Here is a 20,725-nt window from a genome sequence, read left to right on the forward strand (position 1 = left end):
CAGATTGTCCAGAAAAACATATCAGGGCTAGAGATGTTGGCTTGAGTAAACTATCTGATAGTGGAAACTATCTGAGACCTTGGCAATAGAGATCGCCTAAATCAAAAAGAATTGCCTTTTAAACCATTTGTTTAAAAATTTTGAAGTTTCCTCCTCTGTGAAATGGAAAGGAGTGCTTACTTCATAGGACAATTGGACAAATTTTGTTTCCCTTCTGATAAGAAATTGGAAGCTCCTCCAAAAATATCTGCTTTGTTTTCAATAGATGCTGTCACTTGGTGTCTGATTTGATTTGTAAATTTTAATTTTATTTATATTTTCTTTTTTATGTGAAAGTATGATTAACATAAAGCATTATATTAGTTTCAGGGGTACAGTGAGACCGTTTTCTATACATTACTCAGTGCTCATCATGAGAAGTGTACTCTTACTCGCTTCTCTCTATTTCACCTACTCCCTACTCACCTCCCGGCTGAAAACTACCAGTTTGCTTTCTGTATTTAAGAGTCTGGTTTCTTTTTTTGTCTCTTTTTTTGTTTGTTTTGTTTCTTAAATTACACATATGAGTGAAACCATAAGGCATTTGTCTTTCTCTCCCTGACTTATTCCACTTAGCATTATACCCTCTAGATCCATCCATTATTCATATTTTCAACAAGCAACTCATAAGCACATAAGTAATAGCAGAGTCACACATTGATAAAATCATGTTTATTTAGTGATGTCTGACAAATAGAGAAAGTAAAAAGAATATTTAAAAAATGTATAACTTATATATAAATACTTTAAAAGAGAAAGCTGAACACATGTGGTGACATTAAAAGAATGTATACATTTAAGTTTGCAGCCTTATAGCCTGACACATTAGATACACATATGAATACACATGTATCTTGTTCATGAGTTTGCATAATTAGGGCCCAAGGATAAGTTTTGGGCATGTCTACAATAATTCTGAACTCCCATAAAATTTGTGGTATTTTACCACCACAGTCATGTTGATTTTGTTCTTATTTTCCAAATCTAAGACCAGCACATTTGAAAGTAATCAAAGGTTGTAATCAGGTGCTTTGAGCCCCAGTTTACTCATCAGAAAGATGAAGAAAATCTCTGCTGATGTGTTCTGCTTCTTCTGAATGAAAAAGCGTAAGCCCCAACAGCCTCCAGCATATAGAAATGTATGAGGGCTGACAGGCCTGGTCCTCTCTGTATTAGGGGGAGTTTTCTGTTTAGCTTCTTTCTTTGGAAAGGAGTCAACTTGTCTGCAATGGAGCAAGTTTATCACACCAGTCCACTTAGCTAATAAACATTCCATTCCTGTAGATACAGTCTGTTTCCTAGTGTGCAATGAAACAGAAGACTAATAGTCTCTGGATTTCAAACTGAAGAGCTACACATTTCCTCAGATCTTGAACGTGGAAGTTCAGAGTTGAGCCACTCAAAAAGAGAGTTCAACAGAGACCCCTTAAGTCAAACTTCACTATATGGCAAAATATTCTCATGACACGTTCAGTATGATATTGAATTTCACTGTGACACTCATGACAGTGACATTTTCTTGATATTGCACTAGTGTATAACAAAATAAGATGAGTGTAATGTGATAGAATACACAGTAAAACATGTATCTGATTTCTTAAATTTATACAAATTTTCATTTGTAGTCAATACCACAGAAAAGTAAGTCATCCCTAAGTACTATCCTGAGCTTACCTTGATTTCAAGTTTACAGTTAATCATATCTTTCATTTAAAAAAAAAGACAGATATAACTGACCTTAAATGACCACAGAAAATACATAGGACTCAGGGGTAAAATAATAATTCTTCCTAATTTTCTTATATTCATTTGATGGTGGGTAGCTACAGTTTGCCTCCATAGGTATGCTTCTCAAGGAATACATGTTACATTTCCCCTCTGCTGGTGTTTGGCTTTAACTCTTGGAGGAAGGCCTCACGGTTCTGAGGACAGTTGCTGTGACAGGTGCAGGTCCCGATGACCATCACTGGTTTCTTGATGATCTGACCTGGGGAACACTGGAACTCCACCTGGATGGTTTTGGTGTTGTGGGGAGTGCAGCATCGGCCATCACTACAGACCCCACAGAACCTAGGCTTATAAGTGTGCAGGCTAGTGCAGTTCTTGAACTGCAGGTGGATGGCTTTGAGTGACTTTGTGGTACGGAGACACTTTTTTCCTTTCTGAGAAAGAAGAAAACGAGAGATCATGGAATGGCTACCACTCCTCCAAGGGGAGATTTTAGGGATATGGAATAAATTGCTCTATTCATTGTTCTTTCTTTTTTGCGAACATGACATGGTGTTTGGGCAATTTGGTCAGCTACAAGTATTTGCTTCCCTAGTGTATCTGGGAGCTTGGGATGGCTGTGTGATCAAATTCTGTCCAATGATACATAAACCAAGGGATTCTGGGAAACCCTTTGCCCTTCAGACAGGTTCTTTATTGCTTCCTGCATTCACTATCTTTCCTGCCTAGAATGTGGAAACCATGCCTAATCATACACAACCATTTTTTGACTTTGTGGTGATAAGCATTAAGGTGAAAGTGTATATATATATATATATATAAAGCAAGCTATACTTTTCAAGGCACTGGGACAGGTTTTGGTGTTGTTTTAGCCAATGTATCCTTAGGCATTATAAAGAGAAAGGGAATATACCTGGCAGCATTGCACACCTACTAATGCTTCACATACTTTTCAGACATTAATTCACTTAACATTCTTAGCAATATTTGCTCCTACAAGGATCGATTATTCATGTGAGGAACAACTGTGCAAGTTTCACAGATTAGCAAATGGAGTCTCAAAGGCCCCAAGTCACCAGAAACACCTAATTATTGAATGTCTGACACAAGCTCATGCCTTCTATTATACTATAACCTCGGGAATGAAAATGGGATTTAAGATTATTTTCCAATGAATGCAAGGTAAGTAGAGAATTTATTCAATATGCCAGTAGTAATAGTTGATGAGGGACCCTCATATTGATAATTCAGCACAACACTGACTCTGTTTATTTCCCACTTAGATTTCTTTACCCACGGGGATCCTTGAGTGGCTCAGCGGTTTGGTGCCTGCTTCAGCCAGGGGCGTGATCCTGGAGTCCCGGGATTGAGTCCTGCATCGGACTTCCTGCGTGGAGCCTGCTCTCCCTCTGCCTGTGTCTCTGCCTCTCTCTCTCTCTCTCTCTCTCTCTCTCTCTGTGTGTGTGTGTGTGTGTGTGTGTGTGTGTGTCTGTCTCATGAATAAATAAATACAATCTTTAAAAAAGTAATTAATTAAAAAAAAAGATTTCTTGACCCACTAATTTGCCATAAGTCTCCTGTTTTTCACTTTCCTCGGCACAGCCCACAGCTGTGGAGTCATGAGCCTTGGGATTCTCTTAAATCAGTGGCTCTCAAACTTTACTATACATCAGAATCCTCTAGAAGGTTTGCTAAAACACAGATTGTTGGGCCTTACACCCAGAGTTTCTGATTCAGTAGGTCTGATTTGGGCCCCAATAATGTGCATTTCTAACAAGTTCTTAGATGACAATGCTGGTCTGGGGAGCCACACTTTGAGAAGTACTGGCTTACATTTAAGCAACTCTTCATGTTAGGAAGCTATGATTATTATGCTAGTATCTCCCTAGATGCCAAATAAATTTTGGAATCTTTATGAAATGTATGTAAGTAACAAATATAATATCTCCCCTTATAAAACTGGGTGCAAGTTACACAAAAGAATATAAGAATTTTGTCAAAAGAAACAATAGAAAAAGCAAAATTTTAGAGGCATGGCATGGAAAAGCCTTATTTAATAAAGAAGTAAATGTGTCCTTAACAATATTAAGGGCCTCTTGTTTCTTCCTTTTTCATATTTAATGTGTAACCTATATTCTTGCCAATGTCCACAAAAAGGTACAAGGTCAGCAACATCTGCATGTGAGAGTGTGTGTGTGTGTGTGTGTGTGAGAGAGAGAGAGAGAGAGAGAGAGGAGAGAGAGAGAGAGAGAAAGAGAGACTAAGCAGAAGTAGAGAGAGACAGATGGGAGATGGGAACAGAGATATCTAAAGAGAGAAGGAGAGAGAGAGAGAGAGAGAGGCAGAGAGAGGTGGCTTTGTGGGTGAACCTACATAACTGTACCACATGTATGATATAATTCCCCTAAGTGTGGGGAGGTGCACCTTCTAGCACATAATTTTAGGGATAAGATGTTTCTATGTATTCTTTCAAAATTGGTGGAAGAAACATAATTAGGATGGATCCCCAAAAGTCATATAGCTATATAGCCATACAACTAATATGATTGCTGGAGACATATTTTAGCAATAAACAGAAACACTGCCTAATGTTAATAGAGTAATCTCTGCCCAGCCACTTTGTAAATTCATTCTGTTTAATCCTCATGACAACTTTGAGGTGGGTACTGTCAATGGCCTCATTATATGGGAGAAGAAATTGAGGCTTAGAGGTTAAGAAAAGTCATCCAGATCCCACAGCTCGTTCATGTGTAAGCCAGGATTTAGGTTGTCGGGCTCTATCTAGAGTCACACCCTTAAGCATTAGGTGATATTGCCTCAGTGTAGAGATATGTATATTTTTCATTATTAGACACTATTTTGGCCTTGGGTTTGTACAAATTTCCATATAATGGTTCAATTTGGTTGGGTATTGCATTTATCTGATCTAGGGCTCCAGTAACAAGGCCTCTGATGTCATCAGGAACCAATCAGAGCTTCTGATCCGCATGCCTTATAGTCAGTGTTAACACACTGAGTTGATACACTTCCAGCAAAAAAGGAAAGAAATGTGCTATTTTATTTGGCACATATCGCCTTATGCTGGCAAATGTACTATTCCCACTAGACTTTTTAAAATACTGAAAATAATTCCCAGACATCCATTCATTTATTTATCAACAATTATTTATCAAGCACACAATATGGACCAGGTAGGATGTTGGGCACTGAGGGGAGAGCGAGCAAGCCTAGGGGTGGAAAAAAAAAACAGGTCAGAAATGAGCTCTCTGAAATCAACTCTGCTTGGCAACTGAGCAGCCAGTTTTTTTCCAGGAATGGAATGGGATTTGCCAGACCGTCTCGACTAGGGACACTATTAGAGTTGCTGGCTCCTCCCTCTACCTGTGGACCTGCTACGAGTTGCTTGGGATAATTCAAAACATGAAAGAGAAAAAAAGGTGAGTCCACTCACTGCAGGAACTTGTCTGCCTTTTCTCTGGGATTCACTCCCAGCTAGAGCTGATGTCTGAGTCAACTAGTGTCACGGTGTCACAATGACTTTCTAGAGCCCAGACGTCCATGAGGCAAAGCTACCTCCTCAAGGATGGGAGGCTGTCTCTAGGCTCCTACCTTATCTGCTGGTTGCTGGTGTTCTTGTTCACAGGGCCGCACCATGCAGAGCCGAGTCTGCTTCACCATTTCACACTGTGGATTTCTGTTGGTGACCCGGGTGGAAAAACCCATGCCACAGCTCTTGGAACATGCGCTCCACTCTGTGGTCTGTTCGATGCAGTTGATGCCGGAGTCAGAGACTGCAACTCCTAGCGTGGCTTCTGTCCTGTAGGCTATGGGGCAGACAAACAAAAGCAGCCACGTTGCGTAAAACACGAGGACTGCCAAATGATCCTTTCAACCATCACTGGAAAGAGGGCCTCATTCAATTCTGTACCCACTAAACTCAGGTGCTCCTGCGGCGCCTGGGTGGCTCAGTGGTTGAGTGTCTGCCTTTGACTCAGGCAGGGTCCTGGGATAGAGTCCTGCCTCAGGCTCCCTGCAGGAAGCCTGCTTCTCCCTCTACCTGTGTCTCTGCCTCTCTCTGTGTGTCTCTCATGAATAAATGAATAAAATCTTTAAAAATAAAAAATAAACAAACTCCAGTGCTCTCAGGGGCCAGAACTGGATCTCTGTATTTATAAACTCTAAAGAGGTGGCACAATGCTGGCACACTGTAGGCCTTCCAGAAATTCTTTGTGGAATGGCTGTCCAACTTGTCCTGAAGAAGCTTGGGAGACCCTATCTTTAAGAAGTCCAGCAGTTTGAAGAACGTAGAACAGTATAATAGCATCAACAACCATTCCATAATCTATAAAACATGTGATTTTATACAGAGAAAGGATCATGATGAAATTTTAGTTGGATGAGCAATTAGAACCTACAGACTCAAAAGAGTGATGAAGGCAATACTTTGCTCAAGGGAGGTGAAACTGGTTGTTTGGATTATTGGGATATAGACACTTGGACTTTGATTACACAAAGTTCTATCTCAATGTTTAATATGTATGGCTTGGGGCACTTCTGTTCTACATGGCAGTTTTCCTATCTGTGAGGCATAGCTGATAATTTCTGACCTCAGGAAAGCTGCAAAGCTCTGCTTACTGCCAGCATAAATAATCTGGCTGGTTCATGGCTTCTAAAATATTCTCTACTGGCTCTTGAATTTTTTTTTTTCAAAAAGCTATTTCCTTTATAAGATAAAACAAAAAGGAAAGCAAAACAAAGATCCTTGCCCTTTCTACAGCATCATCTGGGAAGGTGGCATTTCTCTGAGACACCTGTAGCATTCTCTAGGGAGGCTGATCTTGAAAGCACATGGGTAATACACAGAATCTGGAAAAGAATGATTTCTTTTTACTTTTACCTCTGTGATGTTAATAAGGGTCAGGTGGGATGGACTAAAATATAAACCAGTAGTCATGCAATAGGACTAAGTCAGTCCCCTTGCTCAGAAGAACCACTGAATGCAGCAGGTTCTCTTTAGGAGAAACTGTGCATACTTCAATAACTTGGCTAGGATTCACACACGTGATGCGTTTGATCTCAGTGGGCAATCTGGAATCCACAACTGAATGGCCAGGAACGGAGGCCAGTTTCTCATCGCAAATCCGACACAGCACACATGCCTTGTGCCTGCATTTAACCTGTGCAGTGATCACTTGCAGGTATCCTGAGTCTCTTACCTGGAAGGGCAAGGCCTCCCAACTCTCCCTTCTCATTTGAGTCACAGATCCACTTTTCGCAGCACTCCCCGGGCACTTCAACTTTTCTTGGAGCTGGACAATCAGGCTGGGGCAGGAGCAGGTCCTCTCCACAGCGAGGCACACAGCCAATCTGCCCATCTCTGCAGGCGCACTGGTATTTGCAGCTTGGCTGGAAGGTCTCCCCGCTTTGGTAAATGACCCCATCAAACACACAGTTGTCTCCTTCTACCGCTAGAGCATTGGGGAAGCAGGGCAGAGAGGGAAGGGGCAGAGAGCAAAATCAGGGATGGAGTGTGGTGGAGAAGCTACGCAAGCTACATGCAAACCCCAGATCCTCCTTTTTCCCCGTTGAAGTGATCTGTTTCTTCTCTATCTCTGGCAGAGAGGTGTCCTCACGGAGGCCTCTGAGAGCAAGAAGAAAGCTTGAAGGCCATCTGCTCCTGCCACTTATTTTACAGATGAGGAGGAGGTGCATGACCAAGAAGTGACACTCCCCAGGTGCCACAGCTGTTGTTCCCAATGATAAAGTCACTTTTCTAGAACCTCTTTCGATCCTCCTACTCCAGCAGCTTAGAATTAAAAAGAAAAAAAGTGCATTGCATATTCACCAAGTAGGTCAAATCTGGAAGGGTGCGTGGCATTCCAGCACAACAATCACCACCAACTTAGAGAAGACAGGGGCGGCCTCCAACTAACGGGGCATCACGTGGAAAGACGATCTCCATCCATTACCTTTCACCAGCCTGAATGGGCTGGTTTCCTGCATTTTCTTTTATTCACAGCCCAGACTGGGGTTACACAGTCGTCCCGGGAGAGCAGGGGTTGCTTTAGCTCAAATAGGACGATTACAGGTGTGCAAACAAACCTGCTGGGCGGCCGGTGGGGGAACTGTGAGCTTGGGAGTAAGCCCAAGGTTCCATCGCCCCCTCGAGCATCCCCTTGGAAATGTCCAAAGGAAATGATTTCACTGGCCCTAAAGTCTGCTCTGCTCGCCAGCTATCCGGACTCCACTCTAAGGAGGCGAGTGATGCATGCGTCTCACCTTTGCCGGCCACTTTCCTCTCCAGGCTCCCAAAGCCACGAGCGCCCCTCACCTCCACCCGCCCAGACCTGGCCCGGCGCACAGCCCCACCTGCGGCACCCTCGCCGCTGTTACCATTTGCACCTCGCCCTCTGGGAGGGGGGGAGGAGAGGGGCAGAGGGGCAGGCGGCGCGGGGGCCGGGGTTACCCATGCAGATGCCGCCTCCCGCGCTGGGGTCCGCTCTGCGGTCGCAGAAGAGGCCGCGGCTCTCCTCGCAGGGCTGCAGCGGGGAGCAGCTCTCGCCGCGCTGGCGGGCGCACACCAGGCAGCAGGAGCAGTCGTCCAGCACGGCTCGCACCCCGGGGGCGCAGGCCGGCGGCGTCGGGGCGCACCGGGCCGGACACTGGGTGGGACAGCGCTGGGCGGCGGCGACCTGGCGCGGGCGGGACAGGAAGGGGGAAGCTCTCAGCGGCCACCGTGGGAGGCGCGATCGGGCGCTGCCCCGCAGGGCCGAGCCACTCACCTGTCCCAGGACCTGGAGCAGCAGGAAGGCCAGGCAAGAGCACCGCCTGGGCACCCCGCGCGCGCCCTGCATGGTCAGGCTTTGCCCTCGCGCTTGCACCGAACAAGCCCGGGCGCCCGGCTCGCCCCGCTCGCCCCGCTCGCCCCGCTCGCCCGCTGCAGGTCGGGCGCGCGCCTCTGGTCCCCGGCGGCCCCCGCCGAGCTCTTATAGCGCGCTCGCCCGACGCGCTCCAGCCGGTTGGCTGCGGGGCAGGCGGGGGAGGGGGCGCGCTGGGTGGGGAATGGAACGAACCCCGGGGTTGCCATGGCAATTGGCCGTGGGTGCCGCTCTCCTTAGGGCGCGGCCCCGGGGCCTGCGTGTGCCTGTGTGTGGCGACTGGCTCTTCCCGGAGCGCCGGGAGGGGCAGGGTGGAGTCGCGCGGCGGGGACCCAGGGGCGCCCGAGCGCGTGGGAAGGAAACGCCCGTTTGCTCCTGGAAGCCGCTTCGCCTCCCCCCCACCCCCCGGGGACCGGACCCCGGGGCGCCCCACCCGCTGCGCGCGGGGCTGCGGGCGCGGGGCTCTCCTCGGGGGGCGCCTGCAGGTTGGGGCCATCTGCGGGGGCCTGGCGAGAGGCCCGGGGGCTTAGTCAGAAGGGAAGCACGTGCAAGTTTGTCACCGTTTAGGGCACTCTTTGGATGTGTGTGTGTGTTGGGGGGGAGCAGAGAGAAGAAGGAACGTGGAGGGGAGAGCAAGAAAAGAGCAGGCAAAAGCAAAAAGCAAAGCGTCCCAGCGCCACGATGGGGGATGCTGTTGGCCAAATGGCAAAGTTGCTTTGATTCTAATCACTCCAACTCCCCACTGGTTCTTAAAACAAACAAACAAAACAAAAACCGAAGCGATTCCTTGGGCTTGGAAGAAATAAAGTGAAAACATTATACAATGAAAATGTTAAGAGCCTGAGTTAAATATGAGCTTTCTTCCTGATAGGAAAAAAAAAAAAAGTCTTGAAGCACCTGTTGTACCATGTCTAACGTCACGCAGCACATGTCAGAACCCAAGAGCCTCTGAGAGTTGGTGAGGCAGGTTCAGCTCAGCCACTGTCCAAAGGTCAGTGAGTTAGGTAAGAAGCGGGGAGGTATTTGCTTTCCTTGGCTGACCCCTTCCAGCAAATCTCTCTCTCAGGTGGCAGCCGTGTTTTAAAAATTGCAGTGAAGCGCTTGTCATCTCTCATGAGAATGAGAGCAGTTTTGCTGCTCCAAAGGTGATATTGCTTGAGGGATTAAAAGAAAATTTCTCCCCTACTTCAACTTTGCTGCTGCCTCTGGGATAACTAGGCCCAGCTCCTCCGAGGATAGCCACGTTGGAAAGACACTTTATAAGAAAAATTATACAGTCTTGTGATGTAACGCTAGACTTGAAAAAGAAACAAATTCTCTCTACATCATCCATCTCTGACACGAAGGAAAGCAAAGACAGCTTGCGTAAGGGGCCAGGCCTGCCCTTGCAATGCCTGTTCCCCATGGTGAAGTCCCTGTTCCCCATGGTGAAGTCATCCCCAGCCCCTTCAGGAGAGTTCTCTGAGCAACTTGAGACTGCTATTACGTAGTTCCAAGCCTGCAATCATTCTGCTTCCTTTGAGGTAAACCAGACTCAGCAGGACTCCAAGCTTGACAAGAAATTGAACAGTTAATCTGTGCCTTGCGTAGGACACTCACATATCCTTCAAGTTGACAAGCTCCATGGATCATCTGGCCTAGTGCATCTGGCCCACTCAGGTGCACATGAGAATCAACCAGGGTGTATTTTTTTTTTTTAAGTGCAGATTCTTAGGACCCACTCTTGACCTACTGAGTTGGATTCTCTGGTGAGGGCTCTTGGTAGACAGCTTTTCACTGTATTTTGGAAAGGGAGCTGACTTTGGGAAACCTATAGATATGGAACAACTAGAAGCATAGCTAATGGGGAAGCAAGAATATTGGCCGGGTTTCCAAAGTATGGATAGCCAGAATAAGGAGAGATCGGCAGCATTGAGACTCAGCTGACTCTTCTTGGAAAGGGGGAAGATGAGAGGAGAAATGTGAATTCAAGATAAGGATGAAAATGTCAGGAAGTCACGGCTAATGTGAGCCTCTTGGTTGCAACCCATAGAAACCAAACTGGAACTAGCTTCAGCAAGACGACTTCTGGAGGGATGCTGCGGTATTTCACATATAACTGCTGGGAAAGGTGCTCCTAGGCCTCAGAGGCCACTAGGATCAGGGCCTTGGAGCTATCAAGACTCCATCTCTCCATCTGTTCTCACTGCTCTTCTGGGTGTCAGCTTTACTCTGTCCCACCACAGACCAGCTTCTCCATATAAGGGAAGTGTCAACCTAAAAGCCTCTTACATTGCAACCTTATCACTGCAGAAGGAATGTCCCTCTCCCTTGGCTCAGTTTGGAAAGTTCCAGGAGAGGAGTTGGATGAGCTCACCCTGGGTTAATTGAAGGAGACAAGAAAGATGAGGAATGGGGATTAGCTAACACCACACAGTTGGAATGGGGTGAAGAATAGTTCCCTAGGAAAGAAGGGATTATTCTTTGAGAAGAAAACAAGCATGACAGGCAAAACAGTCCATATCCACTCTACCATCTGCTATAAATGCTCCTGGATAAGAAGCTCCATACTAAAACAATTGGAAATTGAAAATGAATTCATCTGATAATTATCAGGTCATGCTTTGCTGCCTCCAGGACATCTGTCAAGTCCTCCATGCTGGGATAGATTTTGTCCTCTCTGTTGGCCTGGCACCTGTGCTTTTCCTTCCATCTCTGAACTCATTGAGTAACAGTGACATTACTGTTTCTGTGCTTGTCTCCATCTCTTACCCAGGAGCCCTTGAGAACAGGGGGTACTTCATAGTTTCCATAACACTCCCAGGAATGGGCAAGCAGTCAGTTGTTCTTGGACCTTTTGAGATCCTGCCAACCTTGCTTTAAGCTTTGTCCCTTGTTACTGCTATGCTAAGTTTAGGTAAGAAAGAACTGGGGGTGTTATTCCTTAGCAACTATCTGCCATCATTACTGCTTCTGACATACACCTTCTCTCAGTTTTTCTTGGCACTATGAGTCTAAAGGATGGCATACAGGCTGGTGACTTCCTCCTGTCTGAAATAAATCCTGTGTCAGTGGACATCTCTTAGGAAGTCAGGGGACATTATTACCTTATAAGCACTTCATGGGTTGCTGGTCTTGGCTACCAACCAAGAGGGCAGCTCCACTTGGTTATGAGGGGCAAGTATATTGGTGGATTCACTTCTTCATTCCATTCCATTCCATTCCATTCCATTCCATTCCATTCCATTCCATTCCATTCTATTTCTCTCCTCCTTTTCCTTCACCCCAGACATGACACTGGAGACTCCTTGTTCCTTCTCTATCTCAGATAGGCTGTTAATTGATTTTTACATTTGCGTTTTCAAGATTTTGTTTATTTTGAGAGAGAGAGAGAGAGAGTGAGAAAGAGCAGAAAGAGTGCAGTGGGAGACAGGGAACCTCAAGGAGTCTCCATGCTGAGTGTGGAGCCTCATGTCAGGCTCGATCTCCCAACCCTGAGATCATGACCTGAGTCAAAATCAAGAGTTGGACACTTAACTGACTGAGTCACCCAGGTGCCCCAATTTATATTCTTATTACTTATTTGTCAGTACTCCTACCCAGAATACATATAGAGAACTCCTTACAACTTTATGGAGGTAAAATTTTATATAAGTTTCCACGTTGGGATGCCTGGGTGGCTCAGTGGTTGAGCATCTGCCTTTGGCTCAGGGTGTGATCCTGGAGTCCTGGGATCAAGTCCCGGATCGGGCTCCCTGCATGGAGCCTGCTTCTCCCTCTGCCTATGTCTCTGCCTCTTTCTCTCTGTGTCTTTCATGACTAAATAAATAATCTTTGAAAAACAAAGGTTCCATTGTTGTTGTTTTATTTTTTTTTTAGTTTAAAAAAAGATTTTAAAAATATATTGGCACTAGTTTCTGTAGCAAGCGAGAGAAATATAAAGCACAGAACCCCATATTAAAAATGAAACAAAGAAAAGGCAGTGACCATGATGCTATCACCTCCAGGACAACTGTCTCCCTCTTCTCTCCTCAGTGATCACATTCTCCATAAACCCGTAGACACTGATTGTATCTTCATTCAGTCATTATTTAGCAAAGCCACACGTACTCTGGGAATGTGCCCCATATATCAACCTCACAGCTCTTGAATGATTTAGTTTCTTTTTTCTGAATTTTCTTCATAGGTCCCTTTCCTGGGGCCCCAGGGATTTGGTGGAACACAAGATAATTCCCATTATATGTTAGGCTGGCCAGGTTTACAAGGTGTACCCTTCTATGGCTAATTTTCATTACACCCTCTTGTTTCTCTGACAGATCTCTCGAGTTCTTGCTTTCCTGGAAATGATGAGGGACAAAGAAAAAGCAGTGACAGGAGATGAAATATTAAATATATAATGTTTGGTGTTATCCTCTTTGGAAACATGTTCCTATTGCCCACATTTAAAATATTTATTTTGTAGTGCATTTCTTACACAAAAGTAAAATCTAGAAGATTAAGTAAAAAAGAAATTCAAGCTAGAAATTGGCTAGAAATGTGAAAAGTTAATTTCTCCCACTACTAAATGACCTCCTAATAGGAAAATGGGCTCTTTGAAGCTGAAATTTTTAAAAAAGTGTTTGAGCCAGGGGGCACCTGGGTGGTCCAGTCAGTTAGGCATCCAACTCTTAGCGTCAGCTCGGGTCTTAATCTCAGGGTTGTCAGTTCAAGTCTTGCGCTGGGCTCCATGCTGGATGTGGAGCCTACTTAAAAAATAAAAATTAAAAAGGTTTTGAACTGGAATGGAGTTTGTCAAGTTTATGTACATGTCACACTCCCAGCCTCCAGGCACCAACATTACCCCACCTGCACTAAGGAAAGTGGCTATGAGCAATTCTTTCTATGTGATTTCTTTATGGCTTATAACCGCCAGGTAAAGTATAACCAGTTCTGCGCCATGAACCAGAATCCTCTAGAGCAGAAATTTGTGTCAGAGACAAAGGCACATGCCTGTGGACTGGACATAAGGTTGGCCAATAACCCCTCAGGAGTGCTCCACATTGGATGACAGTGGACTCAACTCATAAATGCTGGTGGCCAAGTGAGCACAGAGAAGGGAAATAATATCACTTAAATATAGGCAAAGTCCTGAATAACTTTAAATGATTGTTCCTGGAGAAAGAAAATATTCTTTTTTTGGGCAAGTCCCTATTCCCAAATGATATCTCAGAGCCCAAAAAAGCTTGTACAGCCTCTCCTACCCAATTTATGAATTCTCAGAAAAAAAAATAAGGTAGACTTTTAGGAGATGTGTGGCCACAGAACTATGTTATGCTTGACAATGTGAATGTTCATATGTCTAATTCATTAAGTGATAATATTTTATACTTCATGGCATGAATAAAAAATGAATAAGATGTTTTATGTTTTCAAGGATTTTATAACCTAGGAGGAAAATGAAGTAAAAAAAAAAAATAACTGTCACCTAAGGCAGAATGTGATCATTTCTGTCCATGCATATAGGCAAAGTAACATGGGAACATAAAGGGAAATGAAATTAATTGCTGTGAGAACATGGAGTAGTGGAGGTTGGGGAACGAGTGTTGGGAAAACTAATCATGTTCATTGTTTGTCTTTTCGCTAAGCCACATTGCCCTGAGACTAACATTGAGTTGGATAGTGCATGGGTGGGAATTTGAAAGCTGGAAGTGCGGTGAGTTGAACAGAGAGACCATGGAAGAAAAGTACAAGGAAAATTCAGAACTTGTTCAGGAAATGAAGAGTGGATTAATTTATCTGGAACAGAGCAAGGTAATGGGAAATAAGGTTGGAAAAGTAGACCACAGCCACCAACCCTTGGAAGAATATAAATGCCAAGCTGTAGAGTTTAGGGTTGTTCTTTTTTTTTTTTTTTTTTAAGTCTATCTATCTATCTTCCATCTATTAGCAAGGAGCTGCATAATCAGGGCCATATTTGAAATGTTTTCTTCAAAAATTTATGCTTAATTACAGAAATAGGTGACTGGGCATAAGTAATGCAGTTATAGTGTTTTTGCAGCAGTGCAGGGAGAGATAATGAGGATTGGAACTAGCAGACTGACCCTGGGCATGGAAAGGCGAGGTTGGAGATAAAAGATGATTTGCTTTCCATGAAGCTCTGGATGAGTGTGGATGGCTGGGGTAGTGATTATATAAGTATCATTCCAGGTTTGACCCTAGATGACTAAGTAGCTGAGATAGCATTTTGGTGGAAGCCAAATAGCTTCTGTAATAAAATATCTCTCCCATCTGACTACCGGGGCTCGAATTCTTAGATCTTAGATGATTTACTGGGCTAGTCTATGCCTCAGTTTCTTTTTCTGTTTGTAAGATAAGAATGATAATAATTTTTCTTTCTAGGATTGTTGATAGTATAAATAAGGTGAGAGATAGAAATCCCTGCAGCCCTTCTCAATGGGGTTCTGTGAAAGAATTAAGCCCTAACACCACAAGGCTTCCCTGAAGTTAATGAACTAACTTCTCTTTCCTGCATGTTGAATAGTGTTAGCATGTAACATACACTATGGGGAACCACACAGGGCATCTTAGAAAGATTAGGCCTGGGTTAGGTGATCTTGAGGATAATTCAAGGAACTTGAGTTTTGTTCTGGACTGGCTGCTGGTGGAAAGTAGAAGCAATTTCATGATTGGTTGTCTTAATAATCTTTATTACAAAGGCAGGGTGAACAAAGCACGAATAGAATTATTTTGGAGGAAGAAATGACGGTGGCTCAGGTTAGCTGGGTCGGGGAAGCTTGGTCATTTTTGGAGTCTCATAGTGTCTTTAATTTCTGTCACACATGATATAGAGTGGTCTTCTCTTTTAAAAAAATATTTTATTTATTTATTCATGAGAGACACAGAAAGAGAGAGAGAGAGAGACAGAGAGAGAGAGAGAGAGAGGCAGAGACACAGGCAGAGGGAGAAGCAGGCTCCATGCAGGGAGCCCGACGTGGGACTCAATCTGGGATTCCAGGATCATGTCCTGAGCCAAAGTCAGATGTTTAAACGTTGAGTGACCCAGGCATCCCTAGAGTGGTTTTTTCATGGAAAGTCCTCATCAAATGTTCATAATTCACAGCAGAGGAAACTCACAACCTAGTTGGTAGCAATAGTTATAAATAGTCTGGGCTTCTCTCCCTCTCTCTCTCTCTCTGTCTCTCTCTCTCTTTCTTACCGCTTCTTGTGAATAGCTTTGACTTTTCTCTGAGATGAGTAGAAGTAGAATTATCAAAGCAAAGGTTTGTATAATTTGTGGTTTTGGATACAAATTTCCAATTCGCTTTCTAGAAGTGTTATCAGTGTACTCTTCTGCTAGCAGTATATGATAGTGGGAAAAATGTTGGACAGTTTCCAGAAAGCCAGTCCCTTGAGTGGTTGGGGTAATTTGTTAGAATGACCCAAACCTTTGGGGCATCTGGATGGCTCAGTCAGTTAAGCGTCTGACTCTTGATTCTGGCTCAGGAAATGATCTCAGGGTTGTGAGATCAAGCTTCCTGATGGGCTCTGTGATCAGAATGGAGTCTGCTTAATGTTCTCTTTCCCTCTGCCTCTGCCTCTCCCTGCTGGTTGTGTGCACTCTCTTTTTCTCTCTCTCTCAAAAATAAATAAATAAATAAATAAATAAATAAATAAATAAATAAATAAAATCTTAAAAAAATTTACCCAAACATTTAGTGCTTTTAGTGGTTCTTCCTATCTGGTTCTCTTTCATTAGGTTTTACTGCTGAATTTGCTGGCCGCATAAGAAGGAGTCATTTATAGTCATTCCTTCCCACTCTTCTTCCCTTCTTCCTTCTGTTGAAGGACTCTGCTTCTTCCTGTTGATTGAGATCAATAATACCAGTCAACACTGGGAAACACTTTTTTCTTGTTACCTAATCCTGGCCATTTTGCTCTCCTTATGTCCCTAGTCAGGAATTGCTGCTATAGCTCATTCCTTCAAGTCATGTTTCCTTCAGGTTAAATGGACAACAAGATGTCACTAATCAAAATTCTCTTTTCCATTGTCTTTCTGGACTTTCCAGTGTCATGCTAAACACTGCTAGTCTTCTTTCAGAACAATCTCCTCTTGCTGGTACTAGCTTATGTGTGCTAGGTCACTTGTAAGCCAACTAGAACAGTGGCTCTCAAGTATTTCTCACCATGACACTCAATAAGAAATATTGAAAATTTATATCATGAATAAAAATGTATAAATGCATGTTCACATATATACATACCAGTTTATATAAATCATTTCATACCCGTAGCTGTATAATTAGAACAGAAGTATCACAAAACAAATATGTCTTTACTACATGGCCCATGTTTGAATATTTGTTATTCTAGTCTCTTCTATTTAAAGAAAAAGCATGTCATGATACTCTAAATTCATATTTTAACTTCTTAATGATAGAAGAGTGTCTCCTTGGTTAGAGAAGGTGAAGAGTAACATAATAAATCTGTTCCTGGGACGCCTGGGTAGCTCAGCAGTTGAGCGTCTGCCTTCAGCTCAGGGCATGATCCCAGAGTTCCAGAATCAAGTCCCACATCAGGCTCCCTGAATGGAGCCTGCTTCTCCCTCTGCCTATGTCTCTGCCTCTCTCTCTGTGTCTCTCATGAATAAATAAATAAATAAAATCTTAAAAAAAATAAATCTGTTCCTGCATTTCTATTTTCCCCATCTTAGAATTTCTTCCTTTTTCTTGGACCAAGAAATTTCAGTTTGATTGATACAGCTCAGCCTTGATTCCAGTATTCATTACTCATTCCCAGCTACCTAAGCTAGAATATGGAATTCAGAATCTCTGGTAAATTCAATCATAACTGTAAATTCAGTGTGCTCTAGAATGATGCTTCCTTCCTCCTTTATTGGATATTATCAGCATCCATTTTCACGAATACAATCCCATATTTTTGCCCAAAGCTTGGCAATTATTTTATTCTTTTTTTGGGCACTTAAATGTTTTAAATTTAATTTAGTATATGTAGCATTATTAAATTACAAATGTGTATATATATATATATATCAGGTGATAGTCAAAACTTTAATTCTCTGTATCAAGGGGCAGTTTACTTTGGTGATAATATTTAAAATTTATGACTATGACATAAAATAATGGATTCATTCTCAAATGGAAGGGAAATGCCATTTTAAATGCTGTTCCACATTATTACTCCAGTAGACAATGACAAGTGTAATTATCAAGATATTGTATTTACCTTGAAAATTTCCATCTTGCATGCCACCAGAAGAAGAGTTAAATGTATACGAGTCTTCTTCCTACCCATTGCAAGAATATCCTGAGAAGAACACTTACAGATTTTTTTCAATGTCGTGATTTTAACTACTGTAAACCATAGCATGCTTTGTTTGAAATTGGTCACCCATTTGGCAAGTATTTTATTAACTGCAAATCTGTACCTCCTTCTGGATTCTGAGGAGTGGGAAGTTAGGGCCAAAGGAGAACTGGACCACCTCGGCAAGGTTAGAGTTTCAGGGAAAGAGGAGGCCTACCTTTAAGGAAGAGAGAAAACATCTTTATTAGACAAGGAGGGAGGAGTTCCTTCAGTTGTTAAGCTATTCTTAGAGGGAGCTGTAGCCTCTAAGCTCACAGGTCTTCCCATTTCAATTCCACTTATCAGCATCCAGCATTTTCCTTATCTTTAGGATACTGCCAAGGCTTTGACATTGACTCCATTGACATTTCTCCACTGTGAAAAAATTGGGTTTGGCTTTGTTTATTTCAGTCTTGCAACTAAAAGAGAAGATATTCTTTGAGCTTTGACTAGAGGTTGCCCCTTCATCCTCTGCTCTCCTGTCAGTACCACACAAAATGGGAATTTTCCCCTAAACTGGATAGCAAGTTCAGTATTAGAAGAGCTAAATACCAATTTTCCATATACTATGAATAATTTTCTAGCCTGTCCTGTACCTTTAAATTTAAATTTCATAATTTTTGATGTACAGAGTTTTATAAATTTAAGTCAACAAATTCATAGATATTCCCTTTGTGATTCATTCAAGTAGTTATTTTTTTTTAATTTCCATCTTTCAACTGAAAATCTTATGGTTTTTTAAAGTTAATTTTTATGAAAATTTTACTTAGTCTAAAAATGTTGACCAGTACCATATAATTGTAAAGAACAGTAGTCTTCCGCCCTATCCATATATTAATTTTCATTCTTAATAGTCAAACATTCAAAAATCTCTTGGCTGTATTTATCTTTAATATTTGTCAGATTTTATAACATGTGTCTTCCCATATTATACCTCCATATTAGCTTATACTACTTTTTTTTGTTTTGTTTTTTCAAATTTTCATATTACCCACTGACTTTCTTCTTCTTCTTCTTCTTCTTCTTCTTCTTCTTCTTCTTCTTCTTCTTCTTCTTCTTCTTTCTTCTTCTTTTTTGCTTTCTTTTTTGGAAGATGAGGATTTAGCTTTCTTACATCACAACCACATCATATTCTCATTTTTCCTTCTCCTCCTTAGATTCACTCTTTCTTCATTTTTCCAGTTGTCAAAATTTCTTTAATAATTTTTTTAAAAACCTGCTGTTTTAAAAAATATTTTTTTAAAAAAATACTGTTTACTTTATCTGACTATTGTAATGAGTCACAGATGACAATGTACTATAGTTATGTTTCCTAGTTGTACTGAGACCTCCTTATATTTGGGAACTCCTTTCACTACATTGCTGTGCTGAATCTTCTATTTTTTCAATCCCAGGTATCGCCTTACACTTTATATAATAACTTATATTTAGGTATAGTTGTATAAATTGTTAAGCAGTGGAATGAAGTGATCTACAAATACAGTAATCCCTTTGTCTGTAGGAGATATGTTTCCAGACCCCCAGTGGATGCCTGAAACTGCTAACAGTTCTGGACCCTATATATACTGTGTTTTTCCTATACATACACACCTATGATGAAATTTAACTTATAAATTAGGCATAGTAATAGATTAACAACAACTAATAATAGAACACTTGTAACAATATGCTATAAAAAAAAAGTTATGTCGGGATTCCTGGGTGGCTCAGCAGTTGGGCATCAGCGTTTGGCTCAGGGTATGATCCTGGGGTCTGAGATGGAGTTGTGCATCAGGCTTCTTGTGGGGAGCCCGCTACTCACTCTGCCTGTGTCTCTGCCTCTCTCTGTGTGTCTCTCATAAATAAAAAAAATAAATATATATTTTAAAGTTATGTAAATGTGGTTTCTCTCTCACTCTCAAAATATGTTACTGTACTGCACTCACCCTTCTTATGATGATGATATGGGATGATAAAAATGCCTGTGTAATGAGATGAAGTGAGATGAATGATGTAAGCATTGTGACATAGCATTAGGCTACAACTGACCTTCTGATCCTACATCAGAAGGAGAGTCATCTGCTTCATGGCACTTGACCATGGGTATCCTAAGCCATGGAAAGTGAAACTGCAGATAAGCAGGAGACACAATTGTTATCCAACTCAAGAGTTGACTGAGTGAAATAATAGGGCATGTGGGGAAACGAGTTAGAAGACCATCCCAAGTTGTCCAGCTAAGAAATGATGGATAGCCTGGACAAGAGTCTGGCAGAGTAGATGGGAAGAAGAGAAAACATTTCAAACAATTACAAAGTAAATGCTTTGGATTTATGATTTTTAACAGAAGTTACAGAAACCAACCAAAACTAGAAGAATAAGCCTAATTATAAGATTATGCAGATGCCTCCAAGGAACTGGAGTATACAGCTGAGACTTAGAAAGTGCCTGGAACCAAGACATGGAAAGTCTTAGGAAACTCATGTAGTAACTTGTTTTTATCTCTCATTTCTGTTTCTAAATTTTTACTGCCTTCTCTATCTATGCACACTGGCTTAATCTACTCCATGTATATAGGGTAGAAGATGGCCATAGCACATCGCCCACATTTCTACACCTCCTCTATTCAAAAGAAAGCATGCAGAACTACATTTTTAATTTTTTAGTTTCAATTTTAATTCTTCAAAAGTGTGAACCAGGCTGTCCACTTTGAATCTTTTTAAGTGGATTCAGGGAGAAGTTTTATGATAAAAAATAAAATTCTGAGTACTCAACATATTGAAATG

The 20,725-nt window shown here is 42.3% G+C and overlaps 1 protein-coding gene across 1 annotated transcript; it reads right to left on the reverse strand.

Annotated features, from left to right (window-relative positions):
- Nucleotides 1–696: 696 nt before the first annotated feature.
- CCN3 (cellular communication network factor 3) lies at nucleotides 697–8,724 on the reverse strand. Its single transcript, XM_041769635.1, has 5 exons — nucleotides 8,550–8,724; nucleotides 8,234–8,459; nucleotides 6,984–7,235; nucleotides 5,377–5,591; nucleotides 697–2,201 (listed from the first exon to the last, which is right to left on the reverse strand). The coding sequence occupies exons 1-5, from the start codon at nucleotides 8,619–8,621 to the stop codon at nucleotides 1,905–1,907; spliced, it is 1,062 nt and encodes a 353-aa protein (XP_041625569.1). The 5' UTR covers nucleotides 8,622–8,724; the 3' UTR covers nucleotides 697–1,904.
- Nucleotides 8,725–20,725: the final 12,001 nt, after the last annotated feature.

Source organism: Vulpes lagopus, chromosome 9 (genome assembly GCF_018345385.1).
Source record: "Vulpes lagopus strain Blue_001 chromosome 9, ASM1834538v1, whole genome shotgun sequence".
In the NCBI taxonomy this organism is placed as follows: domain Eukaryota; kingdom Metazoa; phylum Chordata; class Mammalia; order Carnivora; family Canidae; genus Vulpes; species Vulpes lagopus.